Below are 21,542 nucleotides of genomic sequence, written 5' to 3'. Positions count from 1 at the left end.
CACATAATTGGGATTGTTTGTTACAGGAGAAGCAATATTCAGTGCATAACTATTGCTATTTGTATAAAATTATACTTTTTATATAAAATTTAATGTACATCATTTTATTAGTAGTCACAACTACTCAGATTTAATGATTTATTCAAAGTCCTGTGGCCACTAAGTGTTAACAGTTGAGATAGACTGGTTTCTTTCCAGTTTGGTGGCTTCCCCCCCGCCCCCCCTCTCTTTTGGGACACTCAAGTCAGTAGTACTCAGGGACCTTGGGGACCAGTCAGCCAATTTACCAGAGGGTTTAATGTCAGAGAATGTTGGTGTGGCTCTGTCTTGGCCAGTTGTGATTTGGGGACCTCCAGGGTTACACTGTGTGGTTCTGGGGATGGGGAGCGTGAAGTGTTTTGGACTCAAACTCACGTTCTTCGCTATGCAAGACATGCTCCTCTGACCCCTGAGTTCTCTCCTCGCCCCTGTTAGCATTTTCTTTTAAGGTTACATAACTACAAATACAATATCTTAATTACAAAATACATTTAAAAGCCCCTTAAAACATGCTTGCCCATTTATATCTCTATTCTTCTCTCTCTAGGATCTTCACATTTCTAAGAGGCTTTTTTATGATCCTGAACCCTGTAATCTCTTAACAGATTTTTGGTAGAATGGCGCCTACTTTTACTTTTGGGATTATTCAGAAATCAGACTCTCTAGGGTAGTAGCTGATATACTGAACTTTTTTCTTTCAAGCAAACGTTTTGTTGAAGTACTATCTTTTATGAAAAGTCATAATTGCTCATCTGCATGTATTTCTACAAAATGAATATACCCATGTAGCTCATCCAGATCAAGACATTGAAGCCTCCCTTGGGTCCCCCACCTTTGAATAGAAGGAATCTACTATTCTGCTGAGGCAATTATAGCCTATTCAGAGTAGAAAACCAGGTAACTATATTTTATATGAATGCACTATACAGTGTTGGTAAAAACCAGCTCATCCCAGGCAAATCTTTGAAAATCTAGTGCTTGTCAGTATAATTGAAAATGTTAAGTACTTATCGCTGAGTTTACCTGTATGAGCAGTTGGCTAAACAACTTTTTAGTAAAGGGTCACTGAAGAAAGAGAATAATATGACTTTGTTTTGGCAGTGGTGACAAATTTCTCTTGTTATTGGATTTGTTGCTTAAACTTGATTAAACTTCCTTTTTCCCCTTTATCCCATTTTCTTGTTATTTGTTTCTTATATCTTTTGAACTGCTTGGCAACTAGAGCTAAAACTGTTTCTCTTGGGCCAGAGACTTAATCTGTAGATTTGCGGAAGGTTAACGTAGGTGTGTTGTAGGATAAATACTCCGAATATTCTTGTTTTACTAGCATAGGATTCAAGTGGAGTTGTTTGTTTTCTAGATCATAGTACCATATTCTGAACTCCTACCTAATTAGACACAAGGAAGGTCCTTCTTGTTTTAGAAGCTCAGATTTGCAGTTCCCCCAACCACCACCCCCCATCCTCCCGCCCCAGGTTTTTTTTTTTTTAAATCATATTTCTGAACTGTTTGTCTGAATATGTCAAAAATGCTTTCTGACTTTAGAATCCTGTCTTTCCCAACTCTGCTTCAGGGGCTCAACAGAATGCTTTATTGGCTGTCATTCTTTCCTTCTGTACTAGTAATAAGCTTGAACTTTGAGGATACTTAAAAAAGTTCTGCTGTGAGACTTGTGTTTCAGTGGCTGCCAAACACATTTGCTGTCTTAAATATTTTATACTTTTGGCTGTCAGTGATCCAGCTCAGGGCTCATACATGTGAAGCATGTACTCTGCCGTTGAGCAACATCCTTGGCCTATAATTTACTATGTTGATTCCTCAGCAAATTGAATTGTAAATTTGTTCTAAGTTCCTTCTCATGTCTCCCACAGCTCATATTAACCATGAAAATTTTCTCTTTATATGTTACATATGAACAAACAGTGATTGAGAAGCCAAAGTGGGTTACAAAGTGGTAGTTGAAAGGTTTAAGAATGTCAACGTCCAGGTGTCACCCTTTCTGGGCCAGTGGTTGCTGAAGAACTACCCTGGAGCATTTGTTCATTTTGCGACCACACACCTACTCATTCACAACTGAGAGTCCTCAGTTACTGATTCCTGCCTCCCGCTCTCCTTCAGTGGGATTTGGTTGTAGTGACTGGAAATGCTGCGCACCAGGTCTCATTTTCTGAGTGGATCTTGCCTCATACCAAGAAATTTTACTGGATCTAGGAATATTTCTTTGTTCCTTAAACCAGGAGTCCATGGTGAGGACAAGTGGGGTTGCCTCTCTAGTTTTTCAGAAGCAAAGGTTATTTATCTTATGATTAGGTTCTGCAAAACTCTGTATCATGTCAAGTCATTAGAACAAACCTTTTGCCTTTGAAGATAAAGGCACAACATTTTGCTTTCAATGTCCTGTCTTAACTTACTTTGACTACTGGTAAGTGGGGACAGGTTGATTTCCTTAGAAGATAGGACATCATCGTGTCTGGCACCATATTAATTGTTTTAAGTCTGTCAGATTTAATATACTGTGAAGGAGTTCTAAAATGGAAGCATGGCTAGTAAATTATTGAGGTATGGTTTCAAACTGTGGTAGTGATAGTTCAGATTGGCAGGGCAGGGGCTGAAGAGATAGTACAGTGGGTACTGCATTTGCCTTGCATACCACTGACCTGGGTTCGACCCCTGGCATCCCATATGGTCCTCCAAGCACCTCCAGGAGTGATTCCTGAGCACAAAGCCAGGAGTAACTCCTGAACATTGCTGGGTATGTGCCACCCCCTTACCCCACAAACAAACCAAATTGGCAGAATATATATATATACACACACACACACATATATGTGTGTGTGTGTGTATATATAATATGGTAAAGTATAGAATTACTGAATTAGAACCATGTCAGACCATACTTAGCTTAATATTTAGATCTATGGGAACAAGTTTAGATAGGACATTGGTGAAGTAGGAAGTTGATTTACTAGACTTAACAATTTTCATTCTATACTACTAGCTTCCATATGCAGGGCTTATTAGGAGTTGTACTCTAATATAGGGTTATACTAAGAAAAGAGGGACCAAGAAATAAAATAATGTGGCTGGGTTTGGGGTAGAATGGAAAAAATTGGTGTGGTGGGATGCTGGGTATGGTAAAACTGTCTTAAACTCTGTACTATAAATGTGTGTCTGTCTTTCCCATTTGGCAAGACTTTTTGCAGTGTTTCTGCCTCAGTGTTGTTTGTTAATTAGATTGTAATGTCTTGAAAGGGCATGGACACTAGCATGGACGCTATCCTGTTTAATTAGCATCTAGAGTAGCCTGGTGTCCACAGTGGTTGCCCACTATTATTAGTTGATGATGATTAGTGAAGCTGAAGCTATTTTTTAAACAGGGCCCAAGGGATGCAGACAGTGATGAAAACGACAAAGGTGACAAGAAGAACAAGGGTACGTTTGATGGAGATAAGCTAGGAGATTTGAAGGAGGAGGGTGATGTGATGGACAAGACCAATGGTTTACCAGTGCAGAATGGGATTGACGCAGACGTCAAAGATTTTAGGTTTGTATGTTTTACACTTCTGAATTTGGGGCTTATGGGTTTGTTTTGTTTTTATTTTGTTTTTCCCCTTTATTTGTTAAGTACAACAATTGGGTCCAGTGTAGGCCATATCATAAATATCATAAATTAACTGGTAAGATAAAAAATTTAATAGCTGTCAATTTTGGTTGCTTTGCTAAAACAATAGGCGATTTGCATTTGTGTAGGGCTCTTTTATTGGCAGAATGATCCCACAAAGGCTACTTCATTGATTCTCCCCCATATCAACATCACCTGTAATGAGTGTCTTGGACTTTTCTTCAGTTTCTCCCAAATCACTTAGAGAACCGAGTTTTTGTATGGAGGTGTGTTATATCCCCCTTGTGAGTTAGTGTAGAGGGATAGTTGAGAACTTTCATTTCATATTCTTTCATTTGCCTTTTATAAGTTCCTTTAGATGTAGGTGGTTGAGGTATCGGGTTCCTGATTTTTTCAAAACCAAGGAGTGATGTAAATTACATGTCTTTCACCATGTTCCTTCCAGGGATACTTCTGATTCCATCTCTGGTCACGACCAATAAAAGAGGTTTTACCATAACAATAATCCACAGTATTGAGATAATTTTGTCTTCCATATTTGCCTATTATTCATTTATGTAGATTATCTTTAGTGATGTTATGTAATTTAAAGAAATCCAAAAATTCTTTGACAGTGTGTACGAATAGAGGATTCATTTTGAATAATTTGAATATTAGTCTGTGCACATAATCACACACACTCTACTAATGTCCTCCAAAATTAAAATATAGTTTGATAGTTTGAACCATTGTTTTTAGAATAGTGTTTAATTGTTTTGTGTTCCTAATTTTACTGTGTTATCTTCTGGGAGAGAAGAATTATTTTCTGGATTATTTGAGGTACAGAATAATAAACACTTGCCAAAAGGTCTTTCCAATAAGTGTAGGTGCCCTCTTTACCCTGATTCTCAAGTAGCTTGAAGCAGTGTTTTGTGGCATTTGATTGTTTGAAGAGGAGGAATGACTATAGCTGGTGTGTGTGTGTGTGTAGACATACATGTGCGCATGTGCGTGTGTGAAGGAATGGGACTGTACCAATTACAGGACTTTATGGGGTATAAAGGGTTTAGAAGGTAGACTTAGGCTACACTCCTGAATAAAATATCATATTACTTCACATTTGATAATGCAAGTACGACATATCCCTTTGGTGTGATAGTGTAAAGAGACATAATAGCCTATAATGTAAATACAGCCTTAAATCTTTTTTTGTTTTTTTGTTTTTGTTTTTGTTTTTGTTTTTTGGGTCACACCTGGTGATGCTCAGGGTTCAATCCTGACTGGGCTCAGGGGACAGTGTGGGGTGCCGAATTTGAACCCAGGTCAGTTTCGGGCAAGGCAAGCACTCTACCTGCTATACTAGCGCTCCAGCCCCCTAAATCCTTTTCATGCATGCAATTATGTTTCTGTGTCCTGGTTTATCTAGGACAGTACTTGCTGTGTCCCAGGATATTTATTAATAGTCCCTTTCCCTCTTAGAAGTGTCCTCACCTCATTTACATAATAAATTACGTCCTCCCATTAATTTTAAGTTTTAGGTGTCTCTTTAGGTGCATATGCCAGACAATTTTGTTTTATTTTTCTTTATTTTAGTTTTTGGGTCACACACCTGGTGATGCTCAGGTTCTCCGGGCTCTGTGCTCTGGGGTTGGTCCCAGAAATGCTGGGGGGGATCATGTGGTTGCTGAGAGTTCATGACCAGGCTTCCCTTTGAACTCTCTAGCCTTTGAGCGATTTTATAATGATGTGCTTCTAATATAGTTTCTTATATACGCAAAAGAGGAAATGGTTGAAGCGTTGATAAGCGAATTCAAAAAATTGATTAAAATTTTACAAAATAGAGTCATATATGTGGAATTTTTCACCAGAATTATTTATTTCATCGCTTATATTTAAAGGGTAAATGTTGCTTTGGGGTGGGGCCATATTTTAGTACCTGAATTTGGGAGTATCTTATGGATGCCATCAACAGTGTTTTGTTTTGTTTTTCTCCAGTTTTTTCCCATGTAGATAGATCTCTTTAATAAGGTGTTTATAAATTATTATAATTGATTTTAATGTGAACACAAACCAGAGAAGATTTATTTTACAGGTTCTAGATTGCACCATGAAGACTCTGGTTATTTTATGGAATTAGATTTAAGTACTATTGATAATGAGCTATATCAAGGACATTTTCCTCATTCTTGGGTTTCTGTAGTGTCCCTCCCTGCAGAAAATAAGATTTAATACCCTTTATTTCTCTGTTTAGCCGTACCCCTGGTAATTGCCAGAACTCTGCTAATGAAGTGGATCTTCTGGGTCCAAACCAGAATGGTTCTGAGGGCTTAGCCCAGCTGACCAGCACCAATGGTGCCAAGCCTGTGGAGGATTTCTCCAACATGGAGTCCCAGAGTGTCCCCTTGGACCCCATGGAACATGTGGGCATGGAGCCTCTTCAGTTTGATTATTCAGGCACGCAGGTACCTGTGGACTCAGCAGCAGCAACTGTGGGACTTTTTGACTACAATTCTCAACAACAGGTACTGTGTGTGTGTCTCTCTGTCACTTTCTCTGTTTTCTGTTATTTAAGTAAGAATGGGATATGGGAGGAGAGTGGCCTTATTAAGACTTTCACTAACTCAGTAGTTATTGGTGAAGCCTCTGGATCTTCCCCATCAAGAGGCTGGATCCATGTTGAGGTTGCTGGCAGAGACTACCCTCCTCTGTGTTTACTTATTCGTTGTCCCAGGACTGGGAGAGTGGATGAAGTGGTATTATCTCTTACATTCTATTAGATGCTAAATTCATCTCTTCGAAGATTCATGTGTTTGTGATTGTGATGCTATTGTTTGTAATTATATGGTCTACTACAGAAAACAAATATCCCTGGTTCAAAAGAGTTAGAATATATTGGGGTGAAAGAAAAATCACTCAATGTATAAGATCTACAGTGAAATTACTTGGCTTGAAAGCAGTTCGATGGACAATGAATTTCTGATACTATTAAATTTAAGGTTGTAACATAAATATGAACTAGAATTAAAAGGTTGAAATCTCATTTTGAAATTAAAAAATGACATATCTTAACTGGAAATTGACTTTGGAGATCAGTTGTACCATGATATCCTTTTAGTTATTATCATAAATAGTTCATTTTTAAGTGAATTTTGATTGATTGGCAACAGAGTTAATCATAGGAAGGTTATGAAAAGGAATTCTTTAAAGGAAAGATGTGAGATGTATGTACACCTGTTAGAGGACCATATTAGGTTTAATGAACAAATCCATCTTCCAGATAGTGAACACTACCTGCTGTTCACAGGGCAGTCATGTAGCTAGATCCACCTCTTCATAACAGTATTTTGGGTGCCCTTTCTCTTTTCTGTACCTGGTTTCATCACATACTTGGAGATTTTCTGCCTAGAAAAAAAATTTTTTTTTAAACAATGGGGTACAGACATTACATGAAGCTCCTTCAAAGGGTTATATGCCAGTTTTTAGACTGATAAAAGTAACGGCGTGACAATTTTACAATGAATTGTCAGAAACACACTTGTATTACTGCTCTACAATTTTAAGAATGAATTCTCAAAACTTTTAGTTTCTGGTGAAATTAGAAACTACTTCTCATGAAGTTGCTTCAGGTGCTAAAGATATATTGAAAATCAAAGTATTGCACTGCATTAACAAATACAGGGCCATAGTGTTATTGTGACTAACTTGTCTGGCTTAGTTTACTTTATTTATTTTTTTAATTTATTTATTGAATCACCGTGAGAACAGTTACAAAGCTTTCTTTCAGGTTTAAGTCTTGGTCATACAATGATCAAACACCCATCCCTTCACCAGTACATATTTTCCACCACCAAGAACCCCAATATACCTCATGCCACCCCTCCCCGTGCCTGTGAGGCAGATGATTTCCATTTAACTCTCTCTACTCTGATTACATTCATTATTTCAACAGAAGATGCACCATTATTATTTGGAATTTTCCCCCAACAATCAAACTTGCTGAAAAGGCATCATGAAATAATTTGTTTTCTGTTGCTGGTTATGAAGACCATACAATGTCCTCCTGATGTTTTACTAATTAAATCTGGAGGGATTTGGCCAGAAGCCAAATAGCTCTGAGATTGGTTTGTGTGCCTCTGGGTCCATGGCCGTACCGGAGAGGCACTCATGGGGCGGGTAACTCGTGGTCTTGGCAGGGCAAGAAGGATGTGCCAGTTCCGTCCCCCATCCCATGAGGCCGCAGTTGCCCCGTCCCTGCCGGCTCATACCTGGCTGTCCAGTAAGTTCTGAGGCGGCGGCAGCCATGCTGTGGGGGGTGTGATGGGGAGGAGAATGGTGGATGAGACTGACACCCTTCCCTCCCCGGGGTGTTGGGCACAGCACTGTAGCTTACTGCATAGACCGTTCACATTTCTACCAGAAGCTGTTGGGTTCCAAATCAGATCTGTGTGCCTCGGGGCCATGGCCATGCCCAAGAGCCAATCGTGGTCTCAGCAGGGCAAGAGGAATGTGCCAGTTCCGCCTGGCTTAGTTTATTAATGTCGCAATTTCTCTAAATTGAGCTACATGAGTGTGGGTTATTCCTCAGGATCTTCTAGTTTAGTTGTATCAAGAAGTTTGCTTTTTTTGAGTAACGTTTTATTTAGACAAATGTAAGGAGGAAAGTCAGAGAAAAGTACACATCTCAAGTTGTGATACAGGCAGCAGAGAATGAATGTATTAAAAGTTTTATTTGAAATTTTTCTTTTATCCTTTCTTGATCTGAACTTCTTAGAGCTCTTAGAACTCTTGCTATTTTTTATCTCTTAGCTTCTACTTCTAATCCGACCTATTATAACTTTCTTTGTTTTTCTTCCTCTTCCAATCCAACCTACTACAATTTCCTGTTATTTGACTTGTTTATGCCATCAACCTCTTATGAAAAAAAATCTGATTCTCTGTCATTTAATTGTTCTTTAATTCATAATCACATTCTTTCTTGAGGTATTAATCTGTGGTTTCAAAATAATTTTTATCTAATTTTGGGAGGCTGAATGATTACCAGATCTTGTATAGAAACATACTTTTGTATACATATGCACATATTAAATTGTAATTATTTTACATTACCACTTTGATTTAAAACCTGGGGGATCTTCAGCCTATATCATGTTTTGGCAATTTTTGAAGCTAAACATTTTATTTTGAATATTTTGCCCCCCTAGAAGAAGTGTGTGTTCTTTCTTGAATATGAATCTCTCTTTTTCACTCCTAAAATTTCTCTAAATTTCTTTTAATAGAAACTGTTTGCTTCACTAAAATAATTTTTTGTTTCAATTTTGAAAGTTTAATTTTGGTTTGGTTACAACTTCCCTTACATATCTTGGTGGTCTGCAATGTAGGGAGATTACTCTACAGATACTCCACCATTGTATGACATGATCACAGTTGTTTTATCCTGTGGTCCATGATTCTTGCTTTTATGAGTACATGATTTATTTGTATGCAAGGCACCTGACAGGATGTGTGGGAACCTCATGAGCAATGACTTCTATAACTTTGATGTTTATTCTACATTTTATTTCTTTATTTTTTTACCCTTTTAATTTTTTTTTATCAGATTTTATTCCCCTTCCATTTCTACTCATTTAAATTCTTCTCATTCTTGGCTCATAACAGTTATCTTTCTTGATATCCAAATCTAAAAGTTGCTATTGATTCACTTTATCTGTCTGTTTATTTTTGAGGGGTCTGGGCCACATTAAGTGGTGCTAAGGGATCTAGGCTCAGGGATCACTCCTGAAGGGGCTTGGGGGACCACATGGGTTGCCGGGGTTCGAACTGGCATTGGCCATGTGAAAGGCAAATGCCCTACCCGCTGTACTATCTCTCCTGCCCCAGAATGTTTTTTGAAAAGACAACATGATCTGCTTTGAATTTCGGATTATTAAGTTACTTGTCTAGCCACTTTTATTCTAAACTCTTATACCTTCTTAGTTTTGTTCGCAGATTTAGACATCTTCCTGCCATGCTTGCAAGTTCTCATGCCTGCACCTGATGGTGCATGGGCGCTACTTCCAATGTGGTGTTCAAAGGGACCATGTGGTGCCAGGGATGAACCCAGGCTCTTAAAATGCATAGCATGTGCTCCAATTCTTTAAACTGTCTCTCTGGGCAGATTCAAAGGTTCTTAACTTTTTTTTTTTTTTTTTTTTTTTTTTGTGCTCAGGGTTTACTCCTGGCTCATGCATCAGGGATTATGGAATTATTCCTGGCAGTGCTCGGGGGACTATATGGGATGCTGGGAATCGAACCCAGGTCGGCTACGTGCAAGGCAAACACTCTACCCACTGTGCTATTGCGCTAGTCCAAGAGTTCTTAACCTTTTTTGTTGTTATTATTTGTTTTTAATGCCATAGACCTCAGGTGAAATTTATGAACTAAAATCTCAGAACAGTATTTAGGAGGTAGGGCTCCCAAGTGGTACTCAGGAGTCTAGGGCCCCTCAGAAAAATTTTGAAGTATATATAGTATAATAAGTCGGGTTACAAAGGAAATCAATTATATAAAATTTGATAAGTCACAAATGTATTGTGATGTATAACATAGAAGTAGGTATTTTAGCTCTAATAGTGGCCATAAACAAGAACAGCCATTTTTTGTGGGGGAGGTCACACCCAGCTATCCTCAGGGATTATTGTTCTGCACTCAGGAATTATTTTTGGTGTGCTTGGGGGACCATATGGGGTGCCAGGGGTTGAACCTTGGTTGGCTGCATTATATTTATTTGTGTTTGGATTCTGAGGCTACACCTGGTGGTCATTAGGTGTCACTCCTGGCTTTACCCTCAGAAATTTCTCCTGGCATTGCTCAGGGCACCATATGGGATGCTGGGGATTGAATTTTGGTCAGCTGCCTGCAAGGCAAGTACCCTACCAGCTGTACTCTATCCAACTCTGACTAGGTTATTTTTAACATGAAAGTATATGTGATCACGATCACGATCATCCTGTTGTTCGTCGATTGTCTCGAGCAGGCACCAGTACCGTTTCCTTCGTCCTAGCCCTGAGATTTTAAAAAGTGCCATATTCTAGGCTCTTTCTGGCATTTGGCATATTGGGCACCCCACAGGGAGTTTGCCAGACGCTGCCGTGTGGGCAGGTTACATTCGGTAGCCTGCCAGGTGTCCAAAATATGTGATTGTGATATGTGATACCTGTTGATAATAATATCGGGTGTTATTGTGCATGGGGGGGCCATAGTTGTAATTACAGGTCATGTTAAATATCAGATTTTTTTTTTTTTTTTTTTTTTTTTTTTTGCTTTTTGGTTCACAGTGGGTCGGGCATTTGCCTTGCACGTAGCCGACCTGGTTTCAATCTCCGGCATCCCATATGGTCCCCGAGCATCTCCAGGAGTAATTCTTGAGTGCAGAGCCAGGAGTACCCCTGAGCGTGACCAAAAAAGCAAAAAAAAAAAAAAAATTAAGATATTATTTTGACTTGATCAGTCTAGCAGAAACCAACAGTGAGTATGATGTTGGTATGATTAATCAGAGTAATTGTTGGTTTTTAGTTCTAATTTAATACACTAAATTGGGCTATTTATAAATTATTTACAAATTGTGTGTATATGTACTAAAACTCATTGTTAAGCAAGAATTTTAGCCAATAAATTCCAAAAATGTAGTTGAAGTACTGTATGCATTCTACTGCAGCCATAATCATAAGGGAGAGTATGTTTGCATGCATTGCTCTTTTGAAAAATGTGATAGCAATTAAACATATCCTTTGAGGCCATATGTGTATCTAGTTTGAATTTAGGTATTTGTTATTTGTAGCTTTTCAGTTTTCAAAGGGGAGAGAGTATCCGAGCATGTGTTAAAATGATGGTTTTGACTGACAATTGGGTCAAGTAAATCATATCTTTATTTGATTTCTGTTGAAATTTTATGTAATTTTTCTTCGAAAGAAACAAATGTACTTGATGGAAGGATGTTTTGTATTTTCCACATCAGCTAGATGTCATTTATTTTGGATTGAAATACCTTTTATTAAAGAAATGTGGGGAATTAAAAAAAAATTGGCAGCATGGACCCTCTGTGGTAGAGCCATGAGGCCACAAGTTTTGTCCTTGGCACCTATCAAGTACTGTCCCAGTTGTACTGACAGCTGTGACTCTTAGTCCCATAGTCCATCTCTGGCACGACAGCACAAATACTGTGCCTCCCTCCTGCACAATAACAACAAACAGAAGGAAAGAGGGGGACAGATTTTGGCAGCGTGGATTACACTTTTTAAACCAAAGATAATTATTTTCATTTACTGATTATTGGCAGTTGTTCATAAGCTGGCAAATAAAAGGTTTGCTCTAGATGTTTCAGTTAGTAACACATTCCACAGGTTTTATGTATTGAGGACTGGCTTCAAAGTAGTTAGTTTGTTGTTATTTTAATTTATATTTTTTTAAAAAGCTAAAGTTCTGGGATTGGGGATAAAGTTCAAGTGGTAAGAGCACATGCTTTGAGACCCTGAATTTGATCCCCAGCATTGCACTTTTGCTCTAGCCCCAGAAACAGAGAGTCTTCTGATATGTGCAGCAGTCTCACCTTCAAATTCTACCCCATTCTTATTTTTTCCTTTGACAAGTATACTGTCAAAGTACTCATCAAAAGCTTGGAGTTGGGGGACTAGAGCCATAGTACAGCTGGAAGGGCACTTGCCTTGGCATCCCATATGGTTCCCTGGGCATCAACAGGAGTGGTCCCTGAGTGCAGACCCAGGAGTAACCCCTGAGCATCACTTCATGTGGCCCAGAAGCCAAAAACAATAAATTCAGCAGACATTCTTACAATGTTTTTTTCTGCAAAATGTATACTTCCAAAGTCTTGTAAAAATCAACAAAGGGTTTTCTTCCTTCCCTGTGTCTTGTTGCCAACAGTTGATGTTCAGGAACTCAGTGGGGTTAGAGTCATGACTCAACCTTTCCTCTGTTCCCCATGTCCTGGGATGGAGCAGTAAGAGTGACTCACAGAATGGCAATGTCTGTGTGGGGCTGCTTTTCCCATTCACTCGAAAGAACATTACACAGTAAGAAATATTTCAGGTACTAATTTCCCCATAAATTTCCCCTGTTAGAGGAGAAAATGTGTGGAATCTCTTTCTCCTCTATATCATCACAAAGTAAGTCACTGGTGACACTAATTTGCATAGTTGGGATTTCTGGCTCCAATGTGTATGTGTGTACATAGCCATTAAGTGGTAAACAGCAAGAGTTTGCAGTGCATTTTCTTTGGTGATAAATGGTGTTTTCTGGTTTGGTGGTTTTTTTTGTTTGTTTGTTTGGTTTTTTTTTGCTAACTTCATATTTAGATATTGTAGTAATGTCTTTATGTCATAATTAGTATACATAATAGCTATTAGCCTGTTGCTTTCTTTTTTTTATAAAATGTTGACTCCATATTATATTGACTGTTTTTGACCTCCTTGATTCCATTCTGGAATAAAAATATATCGAGTACCAGTAATTTTGTAACTTGCTTTTATAGTTCCCAAATTATGCCTTGAATATTTCTGATTCAGTACCATAATAAATTGACATATTTCTCCCATGCATTCAGTTTCTTGGACAACTTAGAATTCTACCCAAGTAAATTGTAACCGTTCATGGATTATCTACCAGCTTTAACATACGTACAATTAGCAGATTTCACAATGTTCAGTTTCTTCATTTCTGTGGATAGTGTTGTGAAAATGTAGGAAATATTAACAGAGCTCAATGCTTTGACCAGCAGATGGCATATGTATGAAACTCCCAGGATTCTATGTAGTCAGGTTCTTGAATTTTGAATGCGGTCCAGTTAATATTGGATCATTTACATGTACAAAGTGCCAGGATATCTATAATCTGTGTTATAACCAAATCCTCTATACATGCTTAGTTTACATTTGCAAATTGTTTACTGGGGAGGCTCTTAGAAAAACAATTCCATATTGTTAAAATAATAAGATATTAAATCACATCTCAAAACGAGGTCTTTAAAGGGCCTGCATGTTTTTATTTATTTGTATATTTACCATAGTGGTACTGGGGATCAAACCCATGTCAGCTCCATGCAAGGCAAACTTCCTACTGCTCTGATAACCCTCCGGCCTCCACATAGTCTCTTTGTGCTTCCATTCTCCTTCCCTTCCTTGATACCAGGCCTGCACATGCAAGGTATGCACCCTACCACTGAGAAGCCCAAACTGATTACATGTGGATTGTGTTCTCTGTGTATTGGTATGCATATTTATAGATACAGTACACGCATGATTAGTCACACACAATACTAAAGAAACATAAAGTGAGGTAATGCAGATGGAATGACACTGAAGTACTGTCTCCTCTCTCCTCCTCTTTCCTCCCTTCACCTTCCATCGTTTCCTCCCCATCTCCTCCCCTCCTCTTCTGCCACATCTGGCAGTGCTCAGGGCTTACTCAGGGATCACTTCTGGCAGGGCTTGGGGTGGGGTGCCAAGGATGGGACACATGTTGACTATACACAACAGTACTCTACCCATTGTACTATCTCTCTGATCCCAGTTGCTTTTCTGATTTAAATTATTTTGTTTTTGTGCCACATCCACTGTTGCTCATGACTTACTCTTGACTCTGAGCTCAGGGATCACTCCTGGCATGGCCAGGGGACCATATGGAGTGTAGTGGATTGAACCTGGCTCAACTGTGTGCAAGGCAAGCACCCTGCTGTATTCTGTCTTTAGCCCTGGAGTGCCATTTCTGACGGACAGATTGTATAAGTGTAAGAATTATGTTTTGAACATACCATCTTTATTCCTCTAGCTCCCTGTCATAGCCTTACTAGGTGCTAAGAAAGGTTGTTGGATGAAATGAGTTATTTTCATCTGGGGCAAAGAGGTAGAGGGTGAACAGGCTAGCATGAACAATCTGTGATATTAAATGTCTCCAAAGATTTTAGGTTTTTAGCGATTCCAGAGACATATTTTTATCTTGGAAACCAGAATCTTTACCTTGGGAAAATTTGGGAAGTACTATATTTTTTTGTTTTTGTTTGTCTGCCGACTGCCCCTGTTGATGGGACTACTACAAAATAACACTCCTTTAGATAAAACAACTGTTGTGAAATCAAGTTACAAATCACAGTTAACATATAATAGTGATTGGTTCCTTTCCTGGACTAAACATTCTGATATTTTTGTGTAATATATTTCAATATTTCTTGGGAAGGTATTTAATGAATGCCTAGAAAATAGTGCTGTTGATGGATGGAGTGATAGTACAGTGGGTAAGGTGCTTGCTATGCATGTGACTGACCCTGCTTTGATCTTTACCGGCCTATGTGGTCCCTGTGTATCACTAAAAGTGCTCCCTACTGAGTAAAGAACCAGTGCTATGCCCAACTGTGGTCAAAAAAAGCTACCGAGAGTATTCGATATGCCAAACACCGTAACAACAAAGTCTCCAATGGAGACGTTACTGGGCCCGCTCGAGCAAATCGACGATCAACGGGAGGGCCTTTACCTTTTTTACCTTTACCTTCTTTAATCTGTTTGGTTTTGGTTTTGGGCCACATCTGGTGATGCTCAGGGGTTACTCCTGTTTCTGCATTCAGGGATCACTCTTGGCAGTGCTCAGGGGACCACATGGGATGCTGGGGATTGAACCTGGGTCTGCCACATGCAATGCAAGCTCCCTACGTGGCTGTACCATCACTCTATCTCCAAGAGATGCTATTTTTTGCCATCATATGAATCTCCTTTTTCTTTTTGGTTTTGGGGTTACACCTGGCAGTGTTCAGGGCAGTGCTCTGGGAATTATGTGGTGCTGGGGATCACACCAGGGTCACCTGTGTTCAAAGCAAGCATCTTTGCTCTTGTACTGTCTCTTTGATATGAAACTTTTCTTTACCTTTGGGGGAAAAAATTAAGGTATTTTTCATATCTACACAGGATTACTTTTGACTCCCATACAATAAAAGTAAAGGCTAACTTTTAAGATTGATGGTACAGATTTTTTAAATGAACATATAAAAGTAGAATTAACAAAGAAAGATTGTTCAAAGTATTCACTGTTTGATTTGAAATTAGTCTCATACTTGATATAGAAGTAGTTACATTATAGAATTAAATATCCTTCACTCACAGTAACATTTGAAGACCAGTTGTAAGGATAATGAAGTTATGTTGCTGGTTTAACATTATCTTTACGCATCTGAAAGTCAGGTCTTCTCCAGAGGACATCTGTAATTAAGATATGCTGTGTGTGTTACATACTCTATAGTTATGTAGTGGAGCTGGTGAAAAATTCTGTGTACAAAGCAGGTAGGCTGGAGGTCCTCTCCAGGGAGTTCTCTTCAGCACATTCCCTCAGTCTGATTTCAGCAGATGAAGAGGTCTTTTGGAAGGAGGCTCAAAAGGCAACAGAATATCAGGTTTTGGGTTTCTCTTTGTTTTGTCGCAATTGTTTTCATACCGAAATACAGATATTTATTAAGTGTCGAGTCCCTAGAACCTTGCATAATGCCAGGTAGGGACTCTTTATGTCCAAAACATTTGTTAAGTGAATGAATGATTTATGATTTAAGATTTCACAGGATCTTAAAATATTCTTAGCATCAAGTTCTTTGAACTCCTTCTTTTCTTGGGAACTAAGAGGTGTGCTAGATTGAGTTGATACTTTTTTATGCTTTGTTCACAAGAGTTTTATTTCTGTTTTACTTCCTCCATCTAATACATACTCAAGGAAATTACGGAGTCCCCACAGTTGGGCTGTTGTTTAGTTTCCTCATTAGGATAAGCTTGTAGGAAGGCAGCCAGTATCATGTCTCCTGAGAGATCCAGCCAAAGGATAAAGCAAACACTTTTCATATTCTTATTCAGAATGCAAGTAGATGAGACTTAACTCAAAGAGTATGGGATTCCAAAAGAACTGAAGGGAAATTACAGCCTTAGGGGCTGCGTGGTAAGTGATGTGGTAGTACATTTGTTTAATTTTTGAGTTACCTTTTGCTTTTGTCTGAAGTAAGATGCCTAAGTAGGAGTTTATTGAAAATCATATTCACAGAGGTTTTAAAAGTCACGTCTTACAACAGTTTCTCTAACTCCGTGTCTTTCTCTTACCTTAGCTGTTCCAAAGACCTAATGCACTTGCTGTCCAGCAGTTGACTGCTCAGCAACAGCAGTATGCCCTTGCAGCTGCACACCAGCCACACATTGGTAAGTGTTTACTCAGGTATCGATGCGAAGTGAAGTCTAGTGTGGAGAATCTGGGTGTTGTCAGCCCAGGAGTGTAGACTGAGTGTGAGAGTCTAGACAGATCTTTCAAGGTAAATGACCTCTTCCTCTGCTCCTGTTGCTCAAGCCATATTCCTTATTTTAGAACCAGAATTCTAGATCACCCTCTAGACCCCAGCTTATAGATTGCTGTAGTATCCAGCTATTGCCTCACCAAGTTGTCTCAGGATTTTAAGTTTGCTATCCTAAGGACTAGCATGAATTCCTTTGAATGAAACAGAATAAATCATAATCATTTTAGCTGTGTTGTTGTGTAGATTGTGAACAAGCAACATTCCATTTTATTAAGTTGCAAGTAGTACTTGTAAATCCATTTTCCAAGAAGCATGTCTTGACATTTTACAAAAGCATGCTCATATAATTACTCATTTTAAAACTGGCATTGCCCTTTTCCTAGAGCTTTTGTTAAGTTTTGATGTAAGTGCTTTTATCTTACTGCCTAGCTTCTTCTTCCCTACCCCGACCCTTTCTTTTAAGGTTTTTTTTTTTTTAAGCTTTAAGTGTAAACAAGCACTTGTAGAAATGTTTTTTTTTTTTTTTTTATGTATGCCCAAATTACATGATTAAATAGAAAGGAGCTTTCCAGTCATCGATTGTGGTATGCATGGGGGCAGTAGGGGGATTTCTTGCTTCTGATTTAGAAAAATTAAGGTCAAGCATACAGGGCTTTTGTTTAGACCTTATATTTTATAGTTACAGATGATGGTCTCTGGAATTAGTTCTGTTTGAGTCGATTGCCTTAGCAGAAATAAATCCTTCCCTCCATTCCGTTATACAGTATGCCTTTTGAAAAGTCCTATTATGATAATCTTTTAGAAAGTGTGCTAAATTGTAAAATACATACAGTTTTAACGTAACTCTTGAGCAAAGGCAAAAAACGTTGGCAGGATTATGTTAGCTTCTTAAGAGGTTCTCTTTCAGTCTTACACTATCTTTTTTTGTTTTCTTTTTACTTCAGCTACAGCTTGGAATGAGTAGTCAAATTGCGGATTCTGGGGAGGGCTGCAGTTTTAGTCGTTTGTTTTTACTGACAGGTATGTTTTCAGCAGGTTTAGCTCCCGCTGCATTTGTCCCCAATCCATACATCATCAGCGCTGCTCCCCCCGGGACGGACCCCTACACAGCTGGATTGGCTGCAGCAGCAACACTAGGTGAGATTTTCTGCTGCATGAAGGAGCTTCTCACCTGCTACAAGGTTGTTCGAGATACATATGATTCTTTGCTATACTTTTTCACAAATCCTTACTCCAGTGGAGATTTTTAAAATGTCTAGTGCCATCTGCCTGCCAGCTCATTATCTCTACCGCAGAGAAAATATAATCTCAGACTTTAACATACCTAACATCAAAATAGCAAGTCTCCTCATATCCCTTTGACCCAAGGAGTAATCAGTGGCTAATATTTGTGGACTTTTCTTTTCCTTGCTCTGAGTAGCTAGTGTACCATAGTCTAGAGCAGTGTTAAGCCCATGGCATGAGACTTGTGGCAGCCCAGTAGGACAGCGAGAAGCATAAGAAACATTGGTCTAGAACATACTCCCGGCTCAGCACTCACTGATTACTCCTGGCAGGATTCAGGGAACCATCTGTGGTGCTGGGGATCAAACCCAAGTCAGCTGTGTCGAGATAAGCACCTTACTTGATGTTTTCTCTCTCCCGTTTCTAGAGCATTACACTCTTTACCTAGATTCTTAACAGATTTGTTTTCTTTGCTTCTAACTCCTTTATTGTTTTCAGACAGAACTCTTTACCCTTTGACCTCTTGGTTTATTTATGTTTTTTATTTTTTGACCTCTTGGTTTAAACCCTTAACTGACTTCTGTTTTTAATCCATATAACACAACTTACTGTAGCATTTATCTGAGCTGGTTTAGTCACTGCAGCTTACTTGCAAAGGGGTGATAGTAGTATGTTGTTCCTCGTAATCAGTGGTTTCTAGGAACTGCTAGAACATTCTGACAAGTAGTAAAGATTGGGACTCGATTCACTGCATGCATATAGGGATCTTTCTATAATTTGACTATTCCTTTGTCCCTCTTCTGAATACCATTTTATCCTTGTGCATATCGGCTACTGTTGGTCTACACTGCTTGCTCCATGCTCAGCTGCTTTAGATTTCTGTGTCTCAGGACGCCGTTGCCTCCTTAGACTTCCATAGTAAACTCACCTTATTTGTCTGGGTTCTCCTTAGTTGCCATTGTTACCTCTGAAAACCTTCCTTTCCCTATCATTATTGTTTTGTTGTGTTCATGTATCTGAGGTGTATTTGTTTTTGTTTCTGTTTTAAATCCTTGAGACTGAACTCTCATAGTACCTTTGCTGTTTTACTCTCTGTTACTGTCATTCTATATTATAGATTGAATTCAACATCAGGACAAACCAGATGTCTCCCAGTGTGCATATTTTTTTGCGGATATATTCTTTCAAGTCATATTAATCATACATATATATTTTTGTAAGGTTTTAATGATAGCATACAGTTTATAATTATAAACTCACATTTTAGCATAGTTTGTGATGGGAAAAACATATAGTTCCCCTTTTCTCACTCTCCCTTCCCTGCAACCAGCTCTATCTACACACACGCTCGCTCTCGCTCTCTCTCTCGCGCGCTCTCTCTCTCTCTCTCATACTCACACATTAGGGAAATTGATTTCCTTAGCAGAATGGTCTTTGCTAACTAACCACCATTAGTATTTATTGAACCTTTCTTAACCGCTTGCCAGGCTTTATGCTGAGTGCTTTTTTTTTTTTTTTCACGTGAATTGTTGGATGACAACTTTAAACAGGGATTTGAAGTTCAGATAGCTGTCTTGTAAACTCAAAATTGGGGGTTGGGGGTATACACGGTGATGCTCAGGACTTACTCCTGGTGGACTCAGGGGATCCAAATGAGGTGCCAGGGATTGAACCTAAGTCTACTGCATGTTAGGCGAGTACCCTACCCGCTTACTATCTCCCCAGCCTTGTAAAGTCACAACTTAAATGTTACAGAGTTGTGGTTTGAACCAAGTTGAACTCAGAGCTTATGCCCACACTTCTGCATACTATATAACATGATTTTGTTGTCTGCACTTTGTTTCTTCTGCTGACCTTCCTTTTAGAACAATGAAACACTTGTTAGTGAGATCATAACTTGGAAATGGACTCATCATTTGAGCCAGACTGAAAAGTACTTAAATGCTTTCACCAGAACAGGAAATGTTAACTACCTGAACCATAAAACTCTGTATTCTTACAGGGTGTTGGTCACATAAGATTTGAAGTAGGCTTCCTGATGGGCTAACCTCAAGGAATGATGATGCTTGTGGCATTTTTCTAAATTAAACTATAGACCGCAAGACCAGAGTAAAGTAGTAGGAATGCTTATTGAGAAAATTTGAAGTAGAGTATATAAGATTTTTTTTGGCATGGAGTGTTTGGGTGAGGTGTGGTGAAGGAGGGCTTTGTTAGCTGTGCTTGGGAGGCTGTGCCATGCTGAGGGCTCAGCATGCCAGACATGTACTCTAGCCCTGTGAACTATTACACTGACCCTTAAGTTATGTTAAATACTTAGAGCAAGTCAGTCTCCCGGTGGAAAATTGCTTTGTTGGCTTCCTTGGTACTGCATTGCAGATTGAAACTCATCCTTTTTAAACCCATGTTGTAGGAGAGATAACTAAAACACAAGTAGGATTTGTTGTTCATATCTTTTGTTTTATGTTTTAACTGTCCAAGATTACCCTGCTTTACAGATACTAGTTAGGTAAGTTTAATGGTTCATCTTTAATGTGGAAATAAAATCTTTTTTTACATATGTAAGTTGAACATTTGTAACAAAAGGACATTGAGTTAAATGCTGTTATTTGGGGAATTGTTCCTCCAGTTAGAAAGGTCAGAACAATATCAGTTTTATAATTATCATTGATTTATCTATCTTTCAGATAGGGGACATTCTGGGCCATCTCAGTAGCATAGCAGGTAGGGCCCTTACCCTGCACTGATTCACCTTGTTTAAATCTCCAGTGCTCCATATGGTCTCCTGAGCCCCGTCAGGAATAAGCCCCGAGCGCAACTAGCTGCGGCATATGCCCCCATTATAAGCATTGTAACTTGATATTAACTAAGAAATTTCTGATTGTGTGACATATTTCAGCAAATTTGATTAAACCTCTCTGCCTGCTCTGGGCAGAAAGTACATCTGTAGCTTATTGTAAGGCCAAGAAATTGAGAATAAATCAGAATACTTAGTTCTGTTTTATATTCTTAATGAAACCAAGCTGTAATGCTTTTATGGCAATAAAACATTGTTTATCTTCAACTTTGACATGTGTTTAAAGATCTAATGTCTGGGAATGGATAGCAAAAACAGCATTTAAGGTGTTTTTGTACATGGCCAATCCTGGTTCAATTCTCAGTACTACAGAAGTGATCCCTGAGTACATAACCAGAGTAGGACCTGAACACTGCTTGGTGTGGCCCAATACCCTTTCTCTCTCCCCCTCCATTCCTCCCCACCCCCCAGTCAAGTCTGAAGGAAGATCTTTTGAATGACATTTATTTATTTTGGTTGTGGGTTTTTTTTTTCTTTTTCTTTTTCTTTTTAATTTTGCTGAACCTATCAAGTTTTCAGGG

At 38.8% G+C, this 21,542-nt stretch overlaps 1 protein-coding gene across 13 annotated transcripts in view; it reads left to right on the top strand.

Annotated features, from left to right (window-relative positions):
• Nucleotides 1–21,542, top strand: part of PUM1 (pumilio RNA binding family member 1) — a 145,668-nt gene that overhangs the window by 77,321 nt on the left and 46,805 nt on the right. For 7 of the 13 annotated variants that reach the window (XM_056122717.1, XM_056122707.1, XM_056122713.1 and 4 more), the window contains 4 exons: nucleotides 3,417–3,583; nucleotides 5,892–6,162; nucleotides 16,761–16,851; nucleotides 17,964–18,080. In XM_056122717.1, the coding sequence (XP_055978692.1) occupies nucleotides 3,417–3,583; nucleotides 5,892–6,162; nucleotides 16,761–16,851; nucleotides 17,964–18,080 (646 nt within the window). The remainder of the gene's footprint in view (nucleotides 1–3,416; nucleotides 3,584–5,891; nucleotides 6,163–16,760; nucleotides 16,852–17,963; nucleotides 18,081–21,542) is intronic. The other 6 variants (XM_056122718.1, XM_056122716.1, XM_056122715.1 and 3 more) reach the window with 2 other exon arrangements.

Source organism: Sorex fumeus, unplaced genomic scaffold (genome assembly GCF_029834395.1).
Source record: "Sorex fumeus unplaced genomic scaffold, SorFum_2.1 ptg000047l, whole genome shotgun sequence".
Classification (NCBI taxonomy): Eukaryota; Metazoa; Chordata; class Mammalia; order Eulipotyphla; family Soricidae; genus Sorex; species Sorex fumeus.
This window is presented reverse-complemented; position numbering and strand designations above follow the sequence as displayed.